Raw genomic sequence first — 22500 nt, 5'->3', positions numbered from 1 at the left:
CACACACACACACACACACACGCAGACACACACACTAACACATGCAGACACACACACTAACACATGCAGACACACACACACAATCACATGCAGACACACACACACACACTATCACATGCAGACACACACACAAACACAGATGGAGAGGACCACCCCGACTCTGCTAGCAGAGAGTGTCCAGTCCAAGAGTACCGCAGAGTGGGTTAGTCTGCCAGACCGCGGGCCTGACTGTCTGCCTGGTGGTGCTGCTGCTCTCTTGGACCAGACACACGTGGAGATTGTATCTGCTGTAAAACAAATTATCTTCTAATTTGCTTTCTCTCTCTCTCTCTGTGTGTGTGTGTGTGTGTGTGTGTGTGTGTGTGTGTGTGTGTGTGGAGAGAGAGAGAGATATGGAGGGAGGGTTTTGGGTGTTTGGCTGAACATTGCAGCCTCTAACTATGGTGAAACTACCTGCACACCTTTATCCAAGGAAAACACTGAATGATATAGAGTGATAGCAACACTGAATATTTTAATGTCATGTGTAATAATGTGACGGTCTTTAAATAAACCATTTATTAAAGCTTGAGGGTTATGGCAGCCTAGACAGTAAACTGTCTTTATATTTAGTCTGTAATCATGAGGAGGATCCCCAACACCAAAGCTTTACAGGCCTACTATGAAAACACAGAAATAATACGGAAGCAACTAAGAAAATGGAAATAACAATGAAAACTTCAAAATGATGTTCAGAAAAATGATGTTGACATCTGTAAATATAAACGTCGTAACATGTCAAAATGTCTAAAACGTCATAACATCTGTGTGTTTATAAATGCTAGACATTGTCCTCTCATATTTAGAGTAGGCCTGCATAAATCTGAGTGATCAATAAGTTACACTGCTCCGATTTGATCTTTAATTCATTATTCAACTGCCAAAATGTTCTCCTTGATTAAAACAGGTAAAATCGTTTCTTAGTCTAAACATTCTTAGACTCACACAAGCAATTTATGGGCACAGCAAACCCTCAGAGACAGATGGACACCAGAACATGAAGACATCGACTATTCTACAATCAACAAATAGAAGATTCAAACAAATTATTTGCAATTCTGTTACTTTAGGCTACATTTGTGTGACAGAAAAATGAGTTGTTTTTATACTAGCTACTTTTACACTGGGATGTGGCTGTTTAATGTCAGTCTTACTGTTGGCGATTATTCATTTAGGTTTCAACAAAGCTGATTCACAAGGGCTAAAAAGCATCGGGTTGAGCTGTAACAGTTTGTGCTCACACCACACAGTACATCTGTCCTCATTCATAGACACCCAGATATGGAGCTCTAGGCTACATGAACCTAGAAAGTTAAGTCGCATGTTGCTGGGTATTAGGGACTCCAGACCATAATTATCTAGTAGCTTGTCTCTTTACTGTGTCTCTGTTGCCATGACAAGGAGCAGGCGGGCGGAGTTAGCCACAGCACAATCCCATGAACCCAATCACACACGCAAACACACACACCACATTTGTAGTAATTATTTCATTACAAAAGCAACAGCTTTAGAGGTTGAGGGAAACCAGACCCTAGACTAGAAAGTTACACTAGACAGACTTATTTTGAGGACTAAAGCGTGTTTTGTGTTGTTTGGGGGGCCGGGAATTGTGTGCTTATGGCCATGTCACCACTGCATTGTTTTACAGTATTTGATGTAAAACTCTTTGCTGTATATTATAGAACTACACTGATGCTAAATCACAATAACAAAACTGCATTTTCAAATTTGATCAGTTTTAAGGGTGAAATACAAGCTATCAAAGGCTGTCATCAAAGCTGTCCATTATTCACTTGAAGATGGAACCATCAACATTGTGAATAACTATCTTTGACATCTTCATTTGAAAATAGCTTGTGGTCATGAAGCGAAGCTAAATGTTAGAAAAGCCCTGGTGTCAGAGTGGTCCTGTCTCAACCCACACAGTAACATCTCTGCCCTGGGTGCTTTCAATGCTTTCTCTATCTACCAGGTCATTTACACTGGGAAGTAGAATCTCAGATTTATTAGCATTTTAACTTGTTATAAGAAAAAGTGTGTGTGTGTTACAAACCAGGTCACCAGCAAAATAAGCTTATCAAGCCATTATCATCATGCTGATGTCACTGGCACACACACACGCACGCACGCACACACACTAACACACACACTTCCCATACTTAAAGTGCGACAAATCCCACAGACTGGGCCTGGGCAGTGTAACTACAACCCTGACTGATAACTGTGGTGGTAGAGGTGTAACTACAACCCTGACTGATAACTGTGGTGGTAGCAGTGTAACTACAACCCTGACTGATAACTGTGGTGGTAGCAGTGTAACTACAACCCTGACTGATAACTGTGGTGGTAGCAGTGTAACTACAACCCTGACTGATAACTGTGGTGGTAGCAGTGTAACTACAACCCTGACTGATACCTGTGGTGGTAGCAGTGTAACTACAACCCTGACTGATAACTGTGGTGGTAGCAGTGTAACTACAACCCTGACTGATAACTGTGGTGGTAGCAGTGTACACTATAGGATGGCGAGGCTCCCACCTGAACTGTAATCTATCCAATCCAAACTCCTGTTGAGCAGGTTAAACTCAGGTTACCACAACGCACCAGCCTGAAGGTGTAGGCCTAAAGGAAACACAGGGAGGGACACCTAAACCCCTAGCTCAATCCATTAATAAACTAAACCTAATTTCCCCAAGCAGGCAAGGCTAGGGCAGGCACACAAAACCACACACACACTGGGGCAAGCAGGCTGGCACACCTATACTCCTTTGGCCAGTAAAGCTCACACCTCTGTTTGGAGTGGTCAGTGGGTCTCCTCCCTCCCTAGGTCCAACTGGGGTTTTGGAGCTCTGCACTGCCCCAAACACACAATACTCTGACCCTAATGACTTGCTGCGTAAGACAAAGTCTGCTCTGTTACTGGCCCTAATGACCTGCTGAGGAAGACAAAGTCTGCTCAGTTACTGGCCCTAATGACCTGCTGAGGAAGACAAAGTCTGCTCAGTTACTGGCCCTAATGACCTGCTAAGGAAGACAAAGTCTGCTCTGTTACTGGCCCTAATGACCTGCTGAGGAAGACAGTCTGCTCTGTTACTGGCCCTAATGACCTGCTGAGGAAGACAGTCTGCTCTGTTACTGGCCCTAATGACCTGCTGAGGAAGACAGTCTGCTCTGTTACTGGCCCCAATGACCTGCTGAGGAAGACAGTCTGCTCTGTTACTGGCCCTAATGACCTGCTGAGGAAGACAGTCTGCTCAGTTACTGGCCCTAATGACCTGCTAAGGAAGACAAAGTCTGCTCAGTTACTGGCCCTAATGACCTGCTGAGGAAGACAGTCTGCTCTGTTACTGGCCCTAATGACCTGCTGAGGAAGACAGTCTGCTCTGTTACTGGCCCTAATGACCTGCTGAGGAAGACAGTCTGCTCTGTTACTGGCCCCAATGACCTGCTGAGGAAGACAAAGTCTGCTCTGTTACTGGCCCTAATGACCTGCTGAGGAAGACAAAGTCTGCTCAGTTACTGGCCCTAATGACCTGCTGAGGAAGACAGTCTGCTCTGTTACTGGCCCTAATGACCTGCTGAGGAAGACAGTCTGCTCTGTTACTGGCCCTAATGACCTGCTGAGGAAGACAGTCTGCTCTGTTACTGGCCCTAATGACCTGCTGAGGAAGACAGTCTGCTCTGTTACTGGCCCCAATGACCTGCTGAGGAAGACAAAGTCTGCTCTGTTACTGGCCCTAATGACCTGCTGAGGAAGACAGTCTGCTCTGTTACTGGCCCTAATGACCTGCTGAGGAAGACAGTCTGCTCTGTTACTGGCCCTAATGACCTGCTGAGTAAGACAAAGTCTGCTCTGTTACTGGCCCTAATGTTCATGTGTGTTCCTTTACTGGGAGCAGCATCACAGGACGGTCGGGTTGGTGTGTGTGTGCGTGTGCATGGGGCGGCGGTGGCCATTTAACCTCGCCCTGCAGGCCCGCGGAAAGTCCAATAAAACCATGAGCCGTGAAAACCGAGCAGACAGCAAAACCCATGCCAGTATCTCTCACACACTCTCTCTCTCTCTCTTCCTTAAATCCTGTCCTTTTTTTTCTTCCCATTTCATTTTGTTTCCTTGGCGAGAGAAGGGACAGGAAAAACCTAAGACACGGGCTACATTGTCACACGGGACTCGCGGTCCCGTGTGGCTCAGTTGGTAGAGCATGGTGTTTGCAACGCCAGGGTTGTGGGTTCGATTCCCACAGGGGACCAGTACGGAAAAAAACATTTATGAAATGTATGCATTTACTGTAAGTCGCTCTGGATAAGAGCGTCTGCTAAATGACTAAAATGTAAATGTAAAATGGAATGGAGGTATGGGGAATGGAGGTATGGAGGGATTGGGAATGGAGGGATGGAGGGATTGGGAATGGAGGGATGGAGGGCGCGGAGGGATGGAGGGCTGAGTCTTAAGGAAGATGTTCGCATCCCACACTACCCCACCTCACTCCACTCCACCCCACCCCAAGCCAGTCTAGTTCACTTGGCCAGGAGAGGGGCATGTAGAGCCAGACATGACCAGGGAGGGTCCGGGTAGTTGGGTCAGTCCTGGGGGTAGTTGGGTTAGTCCTAGGGGGTAGTTGGGTTAGTCCTAGGGGGGTAGATGGGTCAGTCCTGGGGGAAGTTGGGTTAGTCCTAGGGGGGTAGATGGGTCAGTCCTGGGGGGGGTAGATGGGTCAGTCCTGGGGGGGGTAGATGGGTCAGTCCTGGGGGGGGTAGATGGGTCAGTCCTGGGGGGGTAGATGGGTCAGTCCTGGGGGGGTAGATGGGTCAGTCCTGGGGGGGTAGATGGGTTAGTCCCGTGGGAGTAGTTGGGTCAGTCCTAAGGGGGGTGGTTGGGTTAGTCCTAAGGGGGGGTGGTTGGGTCAGTCCTGGGGGGGGGGTGGTTGGGTCAGTCCTGGGGGGGTGGTTGGGTTAGTCCTAAGGGGGGGTGGTTGGGTCAGTCCTGGGGGGGGGTAGTTGGGTCAGTCCTGGGGGGGTGGTTGGGTTAGTCCTAAGGGGGGGTGGTTGGGTTAGTCCGTGGTTGGGTTAGTCCTAAGGGGGGGTGGTTGGGTTAGTCCGTGGTTGGGTTAGTCCTAAGGGGGGGTGGTTGGGTTAGTCCTAAGGGGTAGTTGGGTTAGTCCTAGGGGGTAGTTGGGTTAGTCTTAGGGGGGGTGATTGGGTCAGTCCTAGGGGGGTGATTGGGTCAGTCCTAGGGGGGTGATTGGGTCAGTCCTAGGGGGGTGATTGGGTCAGTCCTAGGGGGGTGATTGGGTCAGTCCTAGGGGGGTGATTGGGTCAGTCCTAGGGGGGTAGATGGGTCAGTCCTAGGGGGGTAGATGGGTCAGTCCTAGGGGGGTAGATGGGTCAGTCCTAGGGGGGTGATTGGGTCAGTCCTAGGGGGGTAGATGGGTCAGTCCTAGGGGGGTAGATGGGTCAGTCCTAGGGGGGTAGATGGGTCAGTCCTAGGGGGGTGATTGGGTCAGTCCTAGGGGGGTAGATGGGTCAGTCCTAGGGGGGTGATTGGGTCAGTCCTAGGGGGGTAGATGGGTCAGTCCTAGGGGGGTAGATGGGTCAGTCCTAGGGGGGTAGATGGGTCAGTCCTAGGGGGGTGATTGGGTCAGTCCTAGGGGGGTAGATGGGTCAGTCCTAGGGGGGTAGATGGGTCAGTCCTAGGGGGGTAGATGGGTCAGTCCTAGGGGGGTAGATGGGTCAGTCCTAGGGGGTAGATGGGTCAGTCCTAGGGGGTAGATGGGTTAGTCCTAGGGGGTAGATGGGTTAGTCCCGTGGGGGGGGTTGGGTTAGTCCCGTGGGGTCTAGAGTGAGAGGATCAGGCTGGTAGGGAGACTAGTCTTCTTGAGTTGGCACTGTAGGGATATTCAGGCTCTTTGAGCTGCAGTAACTCTACCATAATAACTCTGAGCCATAATGCTGAGGGATGATGAGTTATGAAGTCTGCCTTCAAACTCCATGACGGACCAGCCTTACAGACATACAGAGCTCAAAATGGCTCTGTCTGACTCACACACAGTACCATACAGTAATGTGGGAGCTTTTCTCTCCATGTGTGTGTGCCTGCCCTGTGTGTGTGCTTGTGTGTGTGTGTGTGCGCGCGTTTGTTTCCGCTCAGACCAGACTGGACAGCTAAGCAGTTTCTTTGTCGGTAAGCTTACTCTTACTCACACAAACACTGGTCATTGCAAAGCTCACAAAATCTAATTCATTCCAGGTATGTGACATGGCTGCTACCTGTCCTTAAACCTGGGGGTGGGGCGGCAGGTAGCCTAGTGGTTAGAGCGTCGGACTAGCAACCGAAAGGAATCCCCAAGCTGACAAGGTAAAAATGTGTCGTTCTGCCACTGAACAAGGCAGTTAAACCACTGTTCCTAGGCCGTCATTGAAAATAAGAATTTGTTCTTAACTGACTTGACTAGTTAAATAAAGGTAAAATAAAATTGTAAAAAAATAACCTGTTTGAACTAACCTTGTCTGTAATTATTTTTTAAATGCATTAATACTGACAAAAAAAGATTTAAAAGTAACCGCTGCTTTCGAGTTTCAGTTGAATGCTGCTGAGTTGTCATGGAAACGTCTGAGTTTCATTAACAGAGGGGTTCCAGAACGCACCTGTTCTGGAATTCCTCCAGAACGCCAAATCCCATAATCCTTTACTGTCAGGGAGCAAGGGCCCAGGGGGTGAGTGGCTTAGTGAGAGATTCCATGTGAAAGCCCTCCCCCCGGCATTACTATTCCCCCACCCATCCCCACACAGGTAGGGATTTGGGCCGACCCTCTATTACCCCTAACTAACCTCAGTACGACTACGTACACAGCTAATACAGGGAATAAATTATCTGGATTTTTTTTGTAAATATTTATTTTCTGTAAAGTAAAGAGTTCTACAGAGAGATTTCAGTGACCTCTCTAACACTCGTTATCAATACTGAATTATGACTGGAGCAGCTGACTAATTTCCCAGTGCGGCTGAGGGTTTTGAACATTGCTTGGATGGTCATCAGGCATGCACGTACAGTACGCACGCATGAACACACACACACAGGGCCAATGAACTGTCAGCAGTCATCTGCCATCGTTGCACAACTTAGGTCCTGATGGATCCACATATAAAATGGAGAAAATAGTTGCATTTCATCCAAAATAAGTGAACCTCTCTTTCTCTCCACTAATGCAGTGTCTGTTCACACCTGAGAGAATCAACTCAACAGGAGGGAAGGAAGGGAGCGAACAATGAAGGGGGGAATATTGGAGACGGAGAGAGAAAAAGAGCGAGTCAGCTGCTCCCTAAATCTTCTCAGGTGCGATCCAATGAGATCGAGTGAGAGAACAGATTTGTGGAGGTTTGGTGAGTGAGTGAGTGAGTGAGTGGTATGTTTCTCGTATGACGGAACACACTTGACAGAACAGAGAGATGAAACAATGTGTTTGACCCAGAGACAAAACATAAACAAGAGAGCTTAAACGTTTTCCCCCTTCAAAACGTCTGATTCTTTCTGGCCAATCAGACAAGGCCAACTTAGACATCACACCCCACACACCTCACACCCCATCACACCTCAACTATTATCCAACACCAATCAACTCAGAAAAAAAACTGAGTGATGAGGTGGTGGGAAAGGTGGGTGAGAGGTTTCGTAACCTCAGAGTGTCATTAGCACAGCTAAAAGCATCACCTCAGTCATCCAGATGCTTAGTCACCGTAGCCGCCCAGCAACATAAACACAGGTGTGGTGATGAGTGAAGATGCACCTGAGAGCGAGACTAGTGACATCACAGCCCTGCTGGCCCCGCCTTCGAGGTGGGATGAGAGATGAAGTCATTGGGTCAAGTGAGAAGGAAGGGTGGACTTGGAGAGGGGGAAGGGGAAGAGGAAGGAGAGAGTCTTTTCAACACCTGTCGTCTGGGGTGTCTCTCTCCTCTTCACCTGGCCACAGTTCACCTCATGTTTAGGCTTCCTTTTATCAGCCCTCTCTCAACAGAAAAGATGGAACGACAGAACGAAAAATGAAACAGCTCAGTCACGCTGAGCAATGCTAAGCTACGCTCTGTGAGGGCGCAGGATGGAAGATTCCACTCAAAACCTCTTGAATGAACACCTCCAAAAGATATCCTTTAAAAAAATAACCACTTTAATACCACCAAATATATTCCATTACATTTCTACAATATGATCTTTACATGAAATAGTGATTAAAACCAGATAGATGAAAGGGAAGGAGGCTGGGCGTGTACTGGGATAGTGGCTGTATGTATGTATGTATACACAAGTATATATTTTTAAACCTGCATATTTAGTTAATATTGCCTGCTAACATTAATTCCTTTTAACTAGGTAAATTGTGTCACTTCTCTTGCATTCTGTGCAAGCAGAGTCAGGGTATATGCAGCAGTTTGGGCCGCCTGGCTCGTTGTGAACTGTGTGAAGACCACTTCTTCCTAACAAAGACCGTAATTAATTTTCCAGAATTGTACATAATTATGACATAACAATGAAGGTTGTGCAATGTAACAGAAATATTTAGACTTAGGGATGCCACCCGTTAGATAAAATATGGAACGGTTCCGTATTTCACTGAAAGAATAAACGTTTTGTTTTCGAAATGATAGTTTCCGGATTTGACCATATTAATGACCAAAGGCTCGTATTTCTGTGTGTTATTATATTATAATTAAGTCTATGATTTGATATTTGATAGAGCAGTCTGAGCGGTGGAAGGCAGCAGCAGGCTCGTAAGCATTCATTCAAACAGCACTTTCGTGCATTTGTCAGCAGCTCTTCGCTGTGCTTCAAGCATTGAGCTGTTTATGACTTCAAGCCTATCAATTCCCGAGATTAGGCTGGTGTAACCGATGTGAAATGGCTAGCTAGTTAGCAGGGTGCGCGCTAATAGCGTTTCAATCGGTGACGTCACTCGCTCTGACACCTTGAAGTAGTTGTTCCCCTTGCTCTGCAAGGGCCGCGGCTTTTGTGGAGTGATGAGTAACGATGCTTCGAGGGTGGCTGTTGTCGATGTGTTCCTGGTTTGAGCCCAGGTAGGGGCGAGCAGAGGGACAGAAGCTATATTGTTACACTGGCAATACTATAGTGCCTATAAGAACATCCAATAGTCAAAGGTATATGAAATACAAATGGTATAGAGAGAAATAGTCCTATAATTCCTAACTACAACCTAAAACTTCTTACCTGGGAATATTGAAAACTCATGTTAAAAGGAACCACCAGCTTTCATATTTTCTGAGCAAGGAACTTAAACATTAGCTTTTTTACATGGCACTTTTACTTTCTTCTCCAACACTTTGTTTTTGCATTATTTAAACCAAATTGAGCATGTTTCATTATTTATTTGAGGCTAAATTGATTTTATTAATGTATTATATTAAGTTAAAATAAAAGTGTTCATTCAGTATTGTGTAATTGTCATTATTACAAATAAATAAATAAAAATAAAATTTGGCCGATTAATCGGTATCGGCTTTATTTGGTCCTCCAATAATCGGTATTGGTGTTGAAAAATCATAAAATCGGTCAACCTCTAAAGATAGAGGCAGAGAGACAGTTTGTGAAAGTATGCCTTATCTACTATGAAGAACTAGTAAATTATTGTCAGAGAGCTCTGCAGCATACTTAGGCAGCCTAGCCTGGCTAAATAGGATGACTAAAGACAGGCCAGTATTGAGAGCACAGAGAGAACGTTGTGTGGCTGGCTGCTACTGCTTGGCAAAGATGAGATGATGACTTTAAGGAATGAAAAAGTATAAAGTCATCAAATAAAAACTAAGCAATATATACAACTGAAATATTTTATTATTTCATAGTAAGTTCCTATTTTTCTATTGATGTCTACCCACTGTGGACCTGACAGAGGCAATGGAATATTTTCAATTGAATGTTCACTATTTTGGGCTTTAGAATTTCCATTAAAAAGCTCCAAAATCATGCTAATGTCATTATTTCTTAATGTAATAAATGTTAAAATAAAATTGTTGAATAATTGAACCGAAACGACCTAGAATATCACGAATCGCTCACCACTATCATACAGCGAGAGTACAGTACAGCTGAGGGACGTGACCTCAAGCCTGAGGTTATAACTCTGATATAACCTTTTGTACTGCAGACAGGCACATTTAAAATCAGCAGGTGTGCCGAGGGCTTGATACCTGAGAGCCTATAATAGTATAAAGCCTATCAGACAGACATCAAATGAGACCTACAGAGAGATTATTGACAGATGAGGCAGTTCAGTTCTGGTTAGTGATCCTGTAGGGTCCTAAGCTACTCTGTGTGAGCTACTCAGTAAAGCTGCTGTGTATCTTATTACAGGGCCAATATGGAGTCCATTTACTGTGTGTGCGGCATGCTAATCCCCAAGCCGTATCAGCAGGGGGGCTGTGTTTGTTATGGCTAACTGGCTAAGCTAACCATTCAAGAGCTATAACCACCTAGCCACAGTGTGAACCGTCCAGGCCGGTAGATACGGCCTGATACATTGTTTGCTTTTGTTCATGCTGGATTAGCCCAAAGGTTATTTTCATTTCTCAACTGTCCTGAGCTCTGATTCCAGAACCTTTCTACAACAGAAAAATAAGAATCCTATGTTTATTGGTGGAACAGGCTGGTGTTTAAGAGACGAGGTAAGAAAATCCTGAAGATAAATTCCAGCTGGGATTAACTCATCATCCTAGCTAGGAGCTGACCTGGGAACAGACAAAGCTTTTTGTTCACCACAACGACAGGAAGGAACGAAGGAGGAACAGATGGAGCGAGCGAGAGAGAGTGAAAGAGAGCGAGATGCTATTTGTTAACCGTGGCAACCTCATCAGAACGACAGGAAAGAAAGAAGGATAGAAGGAAACCTTGGAGACAGCAGTGAGAAAGAGAGTGTGTGGTCAGGTCATCCTTTCAGTCCAGCCCTTTCCCAGCAGCCACCACACCAGACCGGAACAGTGGTGTGACTGGTGCCCAGTTAGACAGATAAAGGCCAGGAGCAATGGGACTCAATGTTCCGGGTCATTCTGGAAAACTCCCTCATACATGGCCAGCCAGCCTCACACACACACACACCTCACACACACACACAAATGAACACACACCCTCCACCAGGCCACTTGTGGCACGCTGGGACAAGTGTTTCCTGTATGTGGGGGTTGAGGTAGAGGAGACAGTGATGTCATTTCTACAGAATTGTATGACATCATCAGCTCCCAGCTCCATTAGTGACTAATGACCCAGAGGGAGGGGAGAGGGAGGGCAGCAGGCAGGTAATGAATGGCCTTTTAATATCTAACACATCCACAGAAACACTGCTTTGCACCGCTCATTATACACATTGTAAGTCTGTAATGACTGAGAATACTGTCTGACCTCTGTCTTCCTTCTCTTCTTCTCTCTCCTATACTTTGTTATTTCACACATTTCTTCAAATCAGACTCCCCCTTTTCCTGTTGAATTCACTGGGATTTTATGAGTTTATAAAGGAAATGTGCCGTGAGGGATCGGAGTCATGACCACTACTGCCACACACACACACACACACGCCTGCCCATGCACACACGCCTGCCCGTGCGCACACACACACGCCTGCCCGTGCACACGTACACACACATCTACCCCTCCTGAGTAGTGAAAGAGGGGGAGTCCAAAACCCGCTCTCTGCGATGGCCGGGGTCATAACAGGAACCGGGGGCTCTGGGTAAACAGAGAATGGGCCAGCCAACAAAAACGCCACCCTGGGTTAAGTAATGCTGCAGCGACACGTAAAAGTGTGAGTGGGGACGTTTCGCCACACAGAGTAATCTGACGAGAGCTTTCATGGTTTATGAGCAACAACAGATATAACTCCGAGCAGGAGAGGTGAGGCCAAGATAAAACATCCTGCTGCAACAATGCTGAGAGAGAGAGAGAGAGAGAGAGAGAGAGAGAGAGAGAGAGAGAGAGCGAGAGAGAGAGCGAGAGAGCGAGAGAGCGAGAGAGCGAGAGAGCGAGAGAGTGTGGTTCTTGTCTAGATATGGGTAGGTGGTATGGGGGTAAGGGACAGTGTGGTTCTTGTCTAGATATGGGTAGGTGGTATGGGGTAAGGGACAGTGTGGTTCTTGTCTAGATATGGGTAGGTGGTATGGGGGTAAGGGACAGTGTGGTTCTTGTCTAGATATGGATAGGTGGTATGGGGTAATGGACAGTGTGGTTGTTGTCTAGATATGGGTAGGTGGTGATGGGGGTAAGGGACAGTGTGGTTGTTGTCTAGATATGGGTAGGTGGTGATGGGGGTAAGGGACAGTGTGGTTGTTGTCAAGATATGGATAGGTGGTGATGGGGGTAAGGGACAGTGTGGTTCTTGTCTAGATATGGATAGGTGGTGATGGGGGTAAGGGACAGTGTGGTTGTTGTCTAGATATGGATAGGTGGTGATGGGGGTAAGGGACAGTGTGGTTGTTGTCTAGATATGGGTAGGTGGTGATGGGGGTAAGGGACAGTGTGGTTCTTGTCTAGATATGGGTAGGTGGTGATGGGGGTAATGGACAGTGTGGTTCTTGTCTAGATATGGATAGGTGGTGATGGGGGTAATGGACAGTGTGGTTCTTGTCTAGATATGGATAGGTGGTGATGGGGGTAATGGACAGTGTGGTTCTTGTCTAGATATGGATAGGTGGTGATGGGGTAATGGACAGTGTGGTTCTTGTCTAGATATGGGTAGGTGGTATGGGGGTAAGGGACAGTGTGGTTGTTGTCTAGATATGGATAGGTGGTATGGGGTAAGGGACAGTGTGGTTCTTGTCTAGATATGGGTAGGTGGTATGGGGTAAGGGACAGTGTGGTTGTTGTCTAGATATGGGTAGGTGGTATGGGGTAAGGGACAGTGTGGTTCTTGTCTAGATATGGGTAGGTGGTATGGGGGTAATGGACAGTGTGGTTCTTGTCTAGATATGGATAGGTGGTATGGGGTAATGGACAGTGTGGTTCTTGTCTAGATATGGATAGGTGGTGATGGGGGTAAGGGACAGTGTGGTTCTTGTCTAGATATGGGTAGGTGGTGATGGGGTAAGGGACAGTGTGGTTCTTGTATAGATATGGGTAGGTGGTATGGGGGTAATGGACAGTGTAGTTCTTGTCTAGATATGGATAGGTGGTATGGGGTAAGGGACAGTGTGGTTCTTGTCTAGATATGGATAGGTGGTATGGGGTAAGGGACAGTGTGGTTGTTGTCTAGATATGGATAGGTGGTGATGGGGGTAATGGACAGTGTGGTTCTTGTCTAGATATGGGTAGGTGGTATGGGGGTAAGGGACAGTGTGGTTCTTGTCTAGATATGGGTAGGTGGTATGGGGGTAAGGGACAGTGTGGTTCTTGTCTAGATATGGATAGGTGGTATGGGGGTAAGGGACAGTGTGGTTCTTGTCTAGATATGGGTAGGTGGTATGGGGTAAGGGACAGTGTGGTTGTTGTCTAGATATGGATAGGTGATATGGGGTAAGGGACAGTGTGGTTGTTGTCTAGATATGGATAGGTGGTGATGGGGGTAATGGACAGTGTGGTTCTTGTCTAGATATGGGTAGGTGGTATGGGGTAAGGGACAGTGTGGTTCTTGTCTAGATATGGGTAGGTGGTGATGGGGTAAGGGACAGTGTGGTTCTTGTATAGATATGGGTAGGTGGTATGGGGGTAATGGACAGTGTAGTTCTTGTCTAGATATGGATAGGTGGTATGGGGTAAGGGACAGTGTGGTTCTTGTCTAGATATGGATAGGTGGTATGGGGTAAGGGACAGTGTGGTTGTTGTCTAGATATGGATAGGTGGTGATGGGGGTAATGGACAGTGTGGTTCTTGTCTAGATATGGGTAGGTGGTATGGGGGTAAGGGACAGTGTGGTTCTTGTCTAGATATGGGTAGGTGGTATGGGGGTAAGGGACAGTGTGGTTCTTGTCTAGATATGGATAGGTGGTATGGGGGTAAGGGACAGTGTGGTTCTTGTCTAGATATGGGTAGGTGGTATGGGGTAAGGGACAGTGTGGTTGTTGTCTAGATATGGATAGGTGATATGGGGTAAGGGACAGTGTGGTTGTTGTCTAGATATGGATAGGTGGTGATGGGGGTAATGGACAGTGTGGTTCTTGTCTAGATATGGGTAGGTGGTATGGGGTAAGGGACAGTGTGGTTCTTGTCTAGATATGGATAGGTGGTATGGGGTAAGGGACAGTGTGGTTGTTGTCTAGATATGGATAGGTGGTGATGGGGGTAATGGACAGTGTGGTTCTTGTCTAGATATGGATAGGTGGTATGGGGTAAGGGACAGTGTGGTTCTTGTCTAGATATGGATAGGTGGTATGGGGTAAGGGACAGTGTGGTTGTTGTCTAGATATGGATAGGTGGTGATGGGGGTAATGGACAGTGTGGTTCTTGTCTAGATATGGGTAGGTGGTATGGGGGTAAGGGACAGTGTGGTTCTTGTCTAGATATAGATAGGTGGTGATGGGGGTAAGGGACAGTGTGGTTCTTGTCTAGATATGGATAGGTGGTATGGGGGTAAGGGACAGTGTGGTTCTTGTCTAGATATGGGTAGGTGGTATGGGGTAATGGACAGTGTGGTTGTTGTCTAGATATGGATAGGTGATATGGGGGTAAGGGACAGTGTGGTTGTTGTCTAGATATGGATAGGTGGTATGGGGGTAAGGGACAGTGTGGTTCTTGTCTAGATATGGATAGGTGGTATGGGGGTAAGGGACAGTGTGGTTCTTGTCTAGATATGGATAGGTGGTATGGGGGTAAGGGACAGTGTGGTTCTTGTCTAGATATGGATAGGTGGTATGGGGGTAAGGGACAGTGTGGTTCTTGTCTAGATATGGATAGGTGGTATGGGGGTAAGGGACAGTGTGGTTCTTGTCTAGATATGGGTAGGTGGTATGGGGGTAAGGGACAGTGTGGTTCTTGTCTAGATATGGGTAGGTGATATGGGGGTAAGGGACAGTGTGGTTCTTGTCTAGATATGGATAGGTGGTATGGGGTAAGGGACAGTGTGGTTCTTGTCTAGATATGGATAGGTGGTATGGGGTAAGGGACAGTGTGGTTCTTGTCTAGATATGGATAGGTGGTGATGGGGGTAAGGGACAGTGTGGTTCTTGTCTAGATATGGATAGGTGGTGATGGGGTAAGGGACAGTGTGGTTCTTGTCTAGATATGGATAGGTGGTGATGGGGTAAGGGACAGTGTGGTTCTTGTCTAGATATGGATAGGTGGTGATGGGGGTAAGGGACAGTGTGGTTCTTGTCTAGATATGGATAGGTGGTGATGGGGTAAGGGACAGTGTGGTTCTTGTCTAGATATGGATAGGTGGTGATGGGGGTAAGGGACAGTGTGGTTCTTGTCTAGATATGGATAGGTGGTGATGGGGTAAGGGACAGTGTGGTTCTTGTCTAGATATGGGTAGGGGGTGTTGGGGGTAAGGGACAGTGTGGTTGTTGTCAAGATATGGATAGGTGGTGATGGGGGTAAGGGACAGTGTGGTTCTTGTCTAGATATGGATAGGTGGTATGGGGGTAAGGGACAGTGTGGTTCTTGTCTAGATATGGATAGGTGGTATGGGGTAATGGACAGTGTGGTTGTTGTCTAGATATGGGTAGGTGGTATGGGGTAAGGGACAGTGTGGTTGTTGTCTAGATATGGATAGGTGGTATGGGGGTAAGGGACAGTGTGGTTCTTGTCTAGATATGGATAGGTGGTATGGGGGTAATGGACAGTGTGGTTCTTGTCTAGATATGGATAGGTGGTATGGGGGTAAGGGACAGTGTGGTTCTTGTCTAGATATGGATAGGTGATATGGGGGTAAGGGACAGTGTGGTTCTTGTCTAGATATGGATAGGTGGTATGGGGTAATGGACAGTGTGGTTCTTGTCTAGATATGGGTAGGGGGTGTTGGGGGTAATGGACAGTGTGGTTGTTGTCTAGATATGGATAGGTGGTATGGGGTAATGGACAGTGTGGTTCTTGTCTAGATATGGGTAGGTGGTATGGGGTAATGGACAGTGTGGTTCTTGTCTAGATATGGATAGGTGGTGATGGGGGTAAGGGACAGTGTGGTTCTTGTCTAGATATGGATAGGTGGTATGGGGTAATGGACAGTGTGGTTCTTGTCTAGATATGGATAGGTGGTATGGGGGTAAGGGACAGTGTGGTTCTTGTCTAGATATGGATAGGTGGTATGGGGTAAGGGACAGTGTGGTTCTTGTCTAGATATGGATAGGTGGTGATGGGGGTAATGGACAGTGTGGTTCTTGTCTAGATATGGATAGGTGGTGATGGGGTAATGGACAGTGTGGTTCTTGTCTAGATATGGGTAGGTGGTATGGGGTAAGGGACAGTGTGGTTCTTGTCTAGATATGGGTAGGTGGTGATGGGGGTAAGGGACAGTGTGGTTCTTGTCTAGATATGGATAGGTGGTGATGGGGTAAGGGACAGTGTGGTTCTTGTCTAGATATGGGTAGGTGGTATGGGGGTAATGGACAGTGTGGTTCTTGTCTAGATATGGATAGGTGGTATGGGGTAATGGACAGTGTGGTTCTTGTCTAGATATGGGTAGGGGGTGTTGGGGGTAATGGACAGTGTGGTTGTTGTCTAGATATGGATAGGTGATATGGGGGTAATGGACAGTGTGGTTCTTGTCTAGATATGGATAGGTGGTATGGGGGTAAGGGACAGTGTGGTTCTTGTCTAGATATGGGTAGGTGGTGATGGGGGTAAGGGACAGTGTGGTTCTTGTCTAGATATGGATAGGTGGTGATGGGGGTAAGGGACAGTGTGGTTCTTGTCTAGATATGGGTAGGTGGTATGGGGGTAAGGGACAGTGTGGTTCTTGTCTAGATATGGGTAGGTGGTATGGGGGTAAGGGACAGTGTGGTTGTTGTCTAGATATGGATAGGTGATATGGGGGTAAGGGACAGTGTGGTTCTTGTCTAGATATGGATAGGTGGTATGGGGGTAAGGGACAGTGTGGTTCTTGTCTAGATATGGGTAGGTGGTATGGGGGTAATGGACAGTGTGGTTCTTGTCTAGATATGGGTAGGTGGTATGGGGTAATGGACAGTGTGGTTCTTGTCTAGATATGGATAGGTGGTGATGGGGGTAAGGGACAGTGTGGTTGTTGTCTAGATATAGATAGGTGGTATGGGGGTAATGGACAGTGTGGTTCTTGTCTAGATATGGATAGGTGGTATGGGGGTAAGGGACAGTGTGGTTGTTGTCTAGATATAGATAGGTGGTATGGGGGTAATGGACAGTGTGGTTCTTGTCTAGATATGGATAGGTGATATGGGGGTAAGGGACAGTGTGGTTGTTGTCTAGATATGGGTAGGTGGTATGGGGGTAAGGGACAGTGTGGTTCTTGTCTAGATATGGATAGGTGGTATGGGGGTAATGGACAGTGTGGTTGTTGTCTAGATATGGGTAGGTGGTATGGGGGTAATGGACAGTGTGGTTGTTGTCTAGATATAGATAGGTGGTATGGGGGTAAGGGACAGTGTGGTTCTTGTCTAGATATGGATAGGTGGTATGGGGTAAGGGACAGTGTGGTTCTTGTCTAGATATGGATAGGTGGTATGGGGTAATGGACAGTGTGGTTCTTGTCTAGATATAGATAGGTGGTATGGGGGTAATGGACAGTGTGGTTCTTGTCTAGATATAGATAGGTGGTATGGGGTAAGGGACAGTGTGGTTGTTGTCTAGATATGGATAGGTGGTATGGGGGTAATGGACAGTGTGGTTCTTGTCTAGATATGGGTAGGTGGTGATGGGGGTAAGTGATAGTGTGGTTCTTGTCTAGATATGGGTAGGTGGTATGGGGGTAAGGGACAGTGTGGTTGTTGTCTAGATATGGATAGGTGGTATGGGGTAATGGACAGTGTGGTTCTTGTCTAGATATGGATAGATTGTGTGTTGGTGGATTTCATGTCCGTCTCTCTCAATCCATTTCCCTTCCTTACCATCTCTCTGTCTGTCTCCTGTCGGTCTCTCCATTCAGCCATAGGAGTCTCTTACCCAGTCCCTGAAATCTAGCTTATATACCCATTCCCACAGCCTCCCGTTTCTACCGTCTCTCTTCTAAACCATTAGGATTTACTGGCTGACCTCTGACCTTTGTCTAGGGTCGTGGCCTTCATTAGGGATAAATCATAAACACCTGAATAGTTGACCTGGGCACAGCAGAGTGTGTGTTTCTCTCTCTGTGTGTGTGTGTGTGTGTGTGTGTGTGTGTGTGTGTGTGTGTGTGTGTGTGTGTGTGTGTGTGTGTGTGTGTGTGTGTGTGTGTGTGTGTGTGTGTCAGTCATGTGGTATTGATTTCAGGTCACCCTGGTGTGTAAATCAGGTTAAACCAGCGCTCAGGACCTCTCAGACCTCAACGCACATTATTACATTTTTTAAGAGGCTGAAAGTAAGAATGAGCTTCTCCCATAACAGACATGACTGCAGCAGTTAGCACATTGCAGAGGTGTGCTACAGTACAGGCAGCAGTGCTCACCTCTTCTGGGGCTCTCGTGGTTGAAGAGGATCCCGTTGACAGCAAACAGGTTATAGGCCTCCCTGAAGTTCACCACAATCCAATAAGCATACAACTTAGCAGCACCTGATGGAGGGGGAGAGAGAAAGAGAGAGAAAGAGTGAGAGAGAGACAGAGAAAGAGAGAGCGAGAGAGAGAGAGCGAGAAAGAGAGCGTGAGAAAGAGAGTGAGAAAGCGCGAAAGAGAGAGCGAGAGAGAGCGAGAGAGAGAGCGAGAGAGAGAGTGAGAGAGCGAGAGAGTGAGAGAGCGAGAAAGAGAGAGCGAGAAAGAGAGAGCGAGAGAGTCGAGTCATCATATTTGAGAGCAGAGTACAGTGGTGCTGTACCCCAGATAGTTTCTGCTTTCTAATGATGAGTAGAAGCAGGCACAAGAATAATAACAACCTCTGTTTTCATCCTTCTTTCTTTGCTCTCCTCACTCTTCTCATCTCCTTCCTACCTCCCTCTCCAACCTTGCACTCTCACTCTCTCCACTGATGAGAGAGATGCCACAGACTCAGGGAGGGAGGGGAGGAAGGAGAGAGAAGAGAGAGAGAGATGCCACAGACTCAGGGAGGGAGGGGAGGAAGGAGAGAGAAGAGAGAGAGAGATGCCACAGACTCAGGGAGGGAGGGGAGGAAGGAGAGAGAAGAGAGAGAGAGAGATGCCACAGACTCAGGGAGGGAGGGGAGGAAGGAGAGAGAAGAGAGAGAGAGATGCCACAGACTCAGGGAGGGAGGGGAGGAAGGAGAGAGAAGAGAGAGAGAGATGCCACAGACTCAGGGAGGGAGGGGAGGAAGGAGAGAGAAGAGAGAGAGAGATGCCACAGACTCAGGGAGGGAGGGGAGGAAGGAGAGAGAAGAGAGAGAGAGATGCCACAGACTCAGGGAGGAGGGTGAGAGAAGAGAGAGATGCCACAGACTCAGGGAGGAAGGAGAGAGAAGAGAGAGATGCCACAGACTCAGGGAGGGAGGGGAGGAAGGAGAGAGAAGAGAGAGATGCCACAGACTCAGGGAGGAAGGAGAGAGAAGAGAGAGATGCCACAGACTCAGGGAGGAAGAAGAGAGAAGAGAGAGATGCCACAGACTCAGGGAGGGAGGGGAGGAAGGAGAGAGAAGAGAGAGATGCCACAGACTCAGGGAGGGAGGGGAGGAAGGAGGAGCCCTGCTGGTTGATTAAGTCACAGGGTCAGTACACTAACATGGACAGGAGGAGAAGGGAGGTCACCATGGTTACGCCATGCCCCCTCCCGGTCCTGGTTATTATTGTATGCTGCCTCCCCTCACTCCAATACAGTCAGATCAGGTGTTGCCAGACAGGCTGGCAGGGAATGTGTCAGGGAGGAGAACATTTAGACAACACAGAACATGAAACCTGATATCACACGGACACACCAGACACGTGTGTGTGTGTGCGCTGGGCATAAAGGTGTCTTTGTTAAAGTGAGACCCACTCAGTCTTCAGACGTTTAGCCTGGGGAGGTGTGTAGGGAGCGCCAACTCTGAAGCCCTCTCTGTACACACACACACACACACACACACACACACACACACATACACACACACACACACACACACACACACACACACACACACACACACACACACACACACACACACACACACACACACACACACACCTTTTGAAGAGCAGTGCCAGGGCATAGAACCTTCAAAGGGCGTTCATATGAAATAAGCCTGAATGTACTCCAAGTAGAGACGTGTGAGTATGTGTGTGTGTATACGTGTGTTTTTACCGTAAGGTGAGCGGGGGTAGAACGGCGTGGTCTCTTTCTGAGGGATCTCCTGGACCTTCCCATACAGTTCACTAGTAGAGGCCTGGTAGAACTTGACACTGTTGGTCAGACCACACGTCTTTATAGCGTCCAGCAGACGCAGGGTACCAACACCGTCCACATTAGCTGTGTACTCAGCCAGCTCAAAGGAGATCTGAGGAGGAGAGAAAATATTCACATCAATACAGATGGAAGTCATACTACTGTTAAAGAAAACCCTTAGTTAGCAACAATTGTTCTGATCTAGCTCAAAGGACCAAGAAGTTGAAAACCCCCTAAAAGTTGTCTGGAGAGTGTCTGACAAGACCATTTGAGGACCAGATCACGTTTAACCATGTAAAGCCAAGCTGGTCATGGTTGATACACCTGGACCATGCGGTTGGACCACTGTCTGCACAGCTGAAACGGATCAGCGGTTTACTGTGAACACACACTGTCTGCACAGCTGAAACGGATCAGCGGTTTACTGTGAACACACACTGTCTGCACAGCTGAAACGGATCAGTGGTTTACTGTGAACACACACTGTCTGCGCAGCTGAAACGAATCAACAGTTTCCTGTGAACACACACTGTCTGCGCAGCTGAAACGGATCAGCGGTTTACTGTGAACACACACTGTCTGCGCAGCTGAAACGGATCAACAGTTTACTGTGAACACACACTGTCTGCGCAGCTGAAACGGATCAACAGTTTACTGTGAACACACACTGTCTGCGCAGCTGAAACGGATCAACAGTTTACTGTGAACACACGTTCTGCACAGCTGAAACAGATCAACAGTTTACTGTGAACACACATTCTGCACAGCTGAAACGGATCAACAGTTTACTGCTTCCCAACTAGTGCTCCAGAGCTCTGGGATGAAGAGCTGAACTAGTGAACACACACATTGGTTTGATCACTTTCTATTCAACTCCTCTGTTCCCCAGAGCTCAGTCTAACTAACCCTGACGCGCCACTCACTCTTTAAGTTGACGTTTTCAATAACGTTCCACACACTGCCCACTACACACACGCTTACACGCACGCACACCAACTACTAGCAATATGTGTATTCATCTACACACCCGGCCAAGTCATACGTGCTTTCTCCCACTGTGTTGTCTACAGCTGATGTGTGAAACAAGGCCCTACACTAGCAGGCAGTTAGACCAAGCAGAACCGAGCAGAGGACGGAGGGGGGAAAAGGAGCTGTTTCTCTTTCTCTAAATGAACTCTTAAACAGCACCATGGGTCTGAGAGTGTAAGGCCACTAGCTAGGCAGCTAACGCCCCCCCCCCCACCCACAGTAATCCCTGCTCTCATAGAGACACCCACTTCCCTCCCTCATCTTACCCTTCTTTACTGCTTTCTGTTATGCTTTTCCTCTCCCTCCTTTCCACCCTCTCATCTTCCTTTATATTCTCATTCCTCCTCACACCCCTCTCTCCTCTGATCTCTGCCACCTACCCTCCTCATTCTTCCCCCTACTCTTCCTCCTCTCCCTCCCTCCCTCCTCTGTGTAGCCCTAGCCTCTGTCACTCCCCATCCCCCCTCTCTCTGGCCTCTCACAGAACTTACGGTCTATTACCTCCCGAGCCGAGATGAGACCCCACTGTGTGAGCCTGTCCATTCCTCTGGTTTTTATTTCACAGAGGAGGTATGCAGAATGAAAACATACACACGAGCCTGGGTATCAAAACCAGCTGAAAGGGACAGGGTCCAGCCTGCCTTGACAACTTAAATCAAACAAATTGCCTTAATGCCTGCACACTCTGTCATTATGTAAGGCAGGGCGCAGTGCTGACGGCTTAGAGGCCAGACGTTCCTGTGTGTGAGTTTGTGTCTGGCCAGGCTCCTCGCTCTCACCAACCCCCCTTGGCTGATATTGTTCTAGGTCCTGGCACTCAGCCAAGCTCTGTCAGCATTGGGGGTCCACCGGCCACAAAGCAAATATTCAGACGGTAAAAAAAGGTGAAAAATGGAGCTGAAGGTTAGGTTTGTAATGTACAGGATACGTGTTGACCAGGGTGTGGGGGACACAGACAGTTGGAATACACATTTCAGAGCACAGACTGACTGTGTCTTGATAGATGCAGAAATATGAAATATCTTTATACTGTTAT

At 47.5% G+C, this 22500-nt stretch overlaps 1 protein-coding gene across 2 annotated transcripts in view; it reads right to left on the bottom strand.

Annotated features, from left to right (window-relative positions):
- gmds (GDP-mannose 4,6-dehydratase) overlaps nucleotides 1–22500 on the bottom strand; it is a 234690-nt gene that overhangs the window by 141710 nt on the left and 70480 nt on the right. For both annotated transcript variants that reach the window (XM_014123207.3, NM_001141373.1), the window contains 2 exons: nucleotides 20355–20547; nucleotides 18582–18686 (listed from right to left, as the gene is read on the bottom strand). In XM_014123207.3, coding sequence (XP_013978682.1) covers nucleotides 18582–18686; nucleotides 20355–20547 — 298 coding nt within the window. The remainder of the gene's footprint in view (nucleotides 1–18581; nucleotides 18687–20354; nucleotides 20548–22500) is intronic.

The sequence above is a fragment of the Salmo salar genome, chromosome 10 (assembly GCF_965601325.2).
Source record: "Salmo salar chromosome 10, fSalSal1, whole genome shotgun sequence".
NCBI classification, from domain to species: domain Eukaryota; kingdom Metazoa; phylum Chordata; class Actinopteri; order Salmoniformes; family Salmonidae; genus Salmo; species Salmo salar.
The sequence above is the reverse complement of the archived record's forward strand: the minus strand, read 5'-3'. Positions and strand labels throughout refer to the sequence as shown.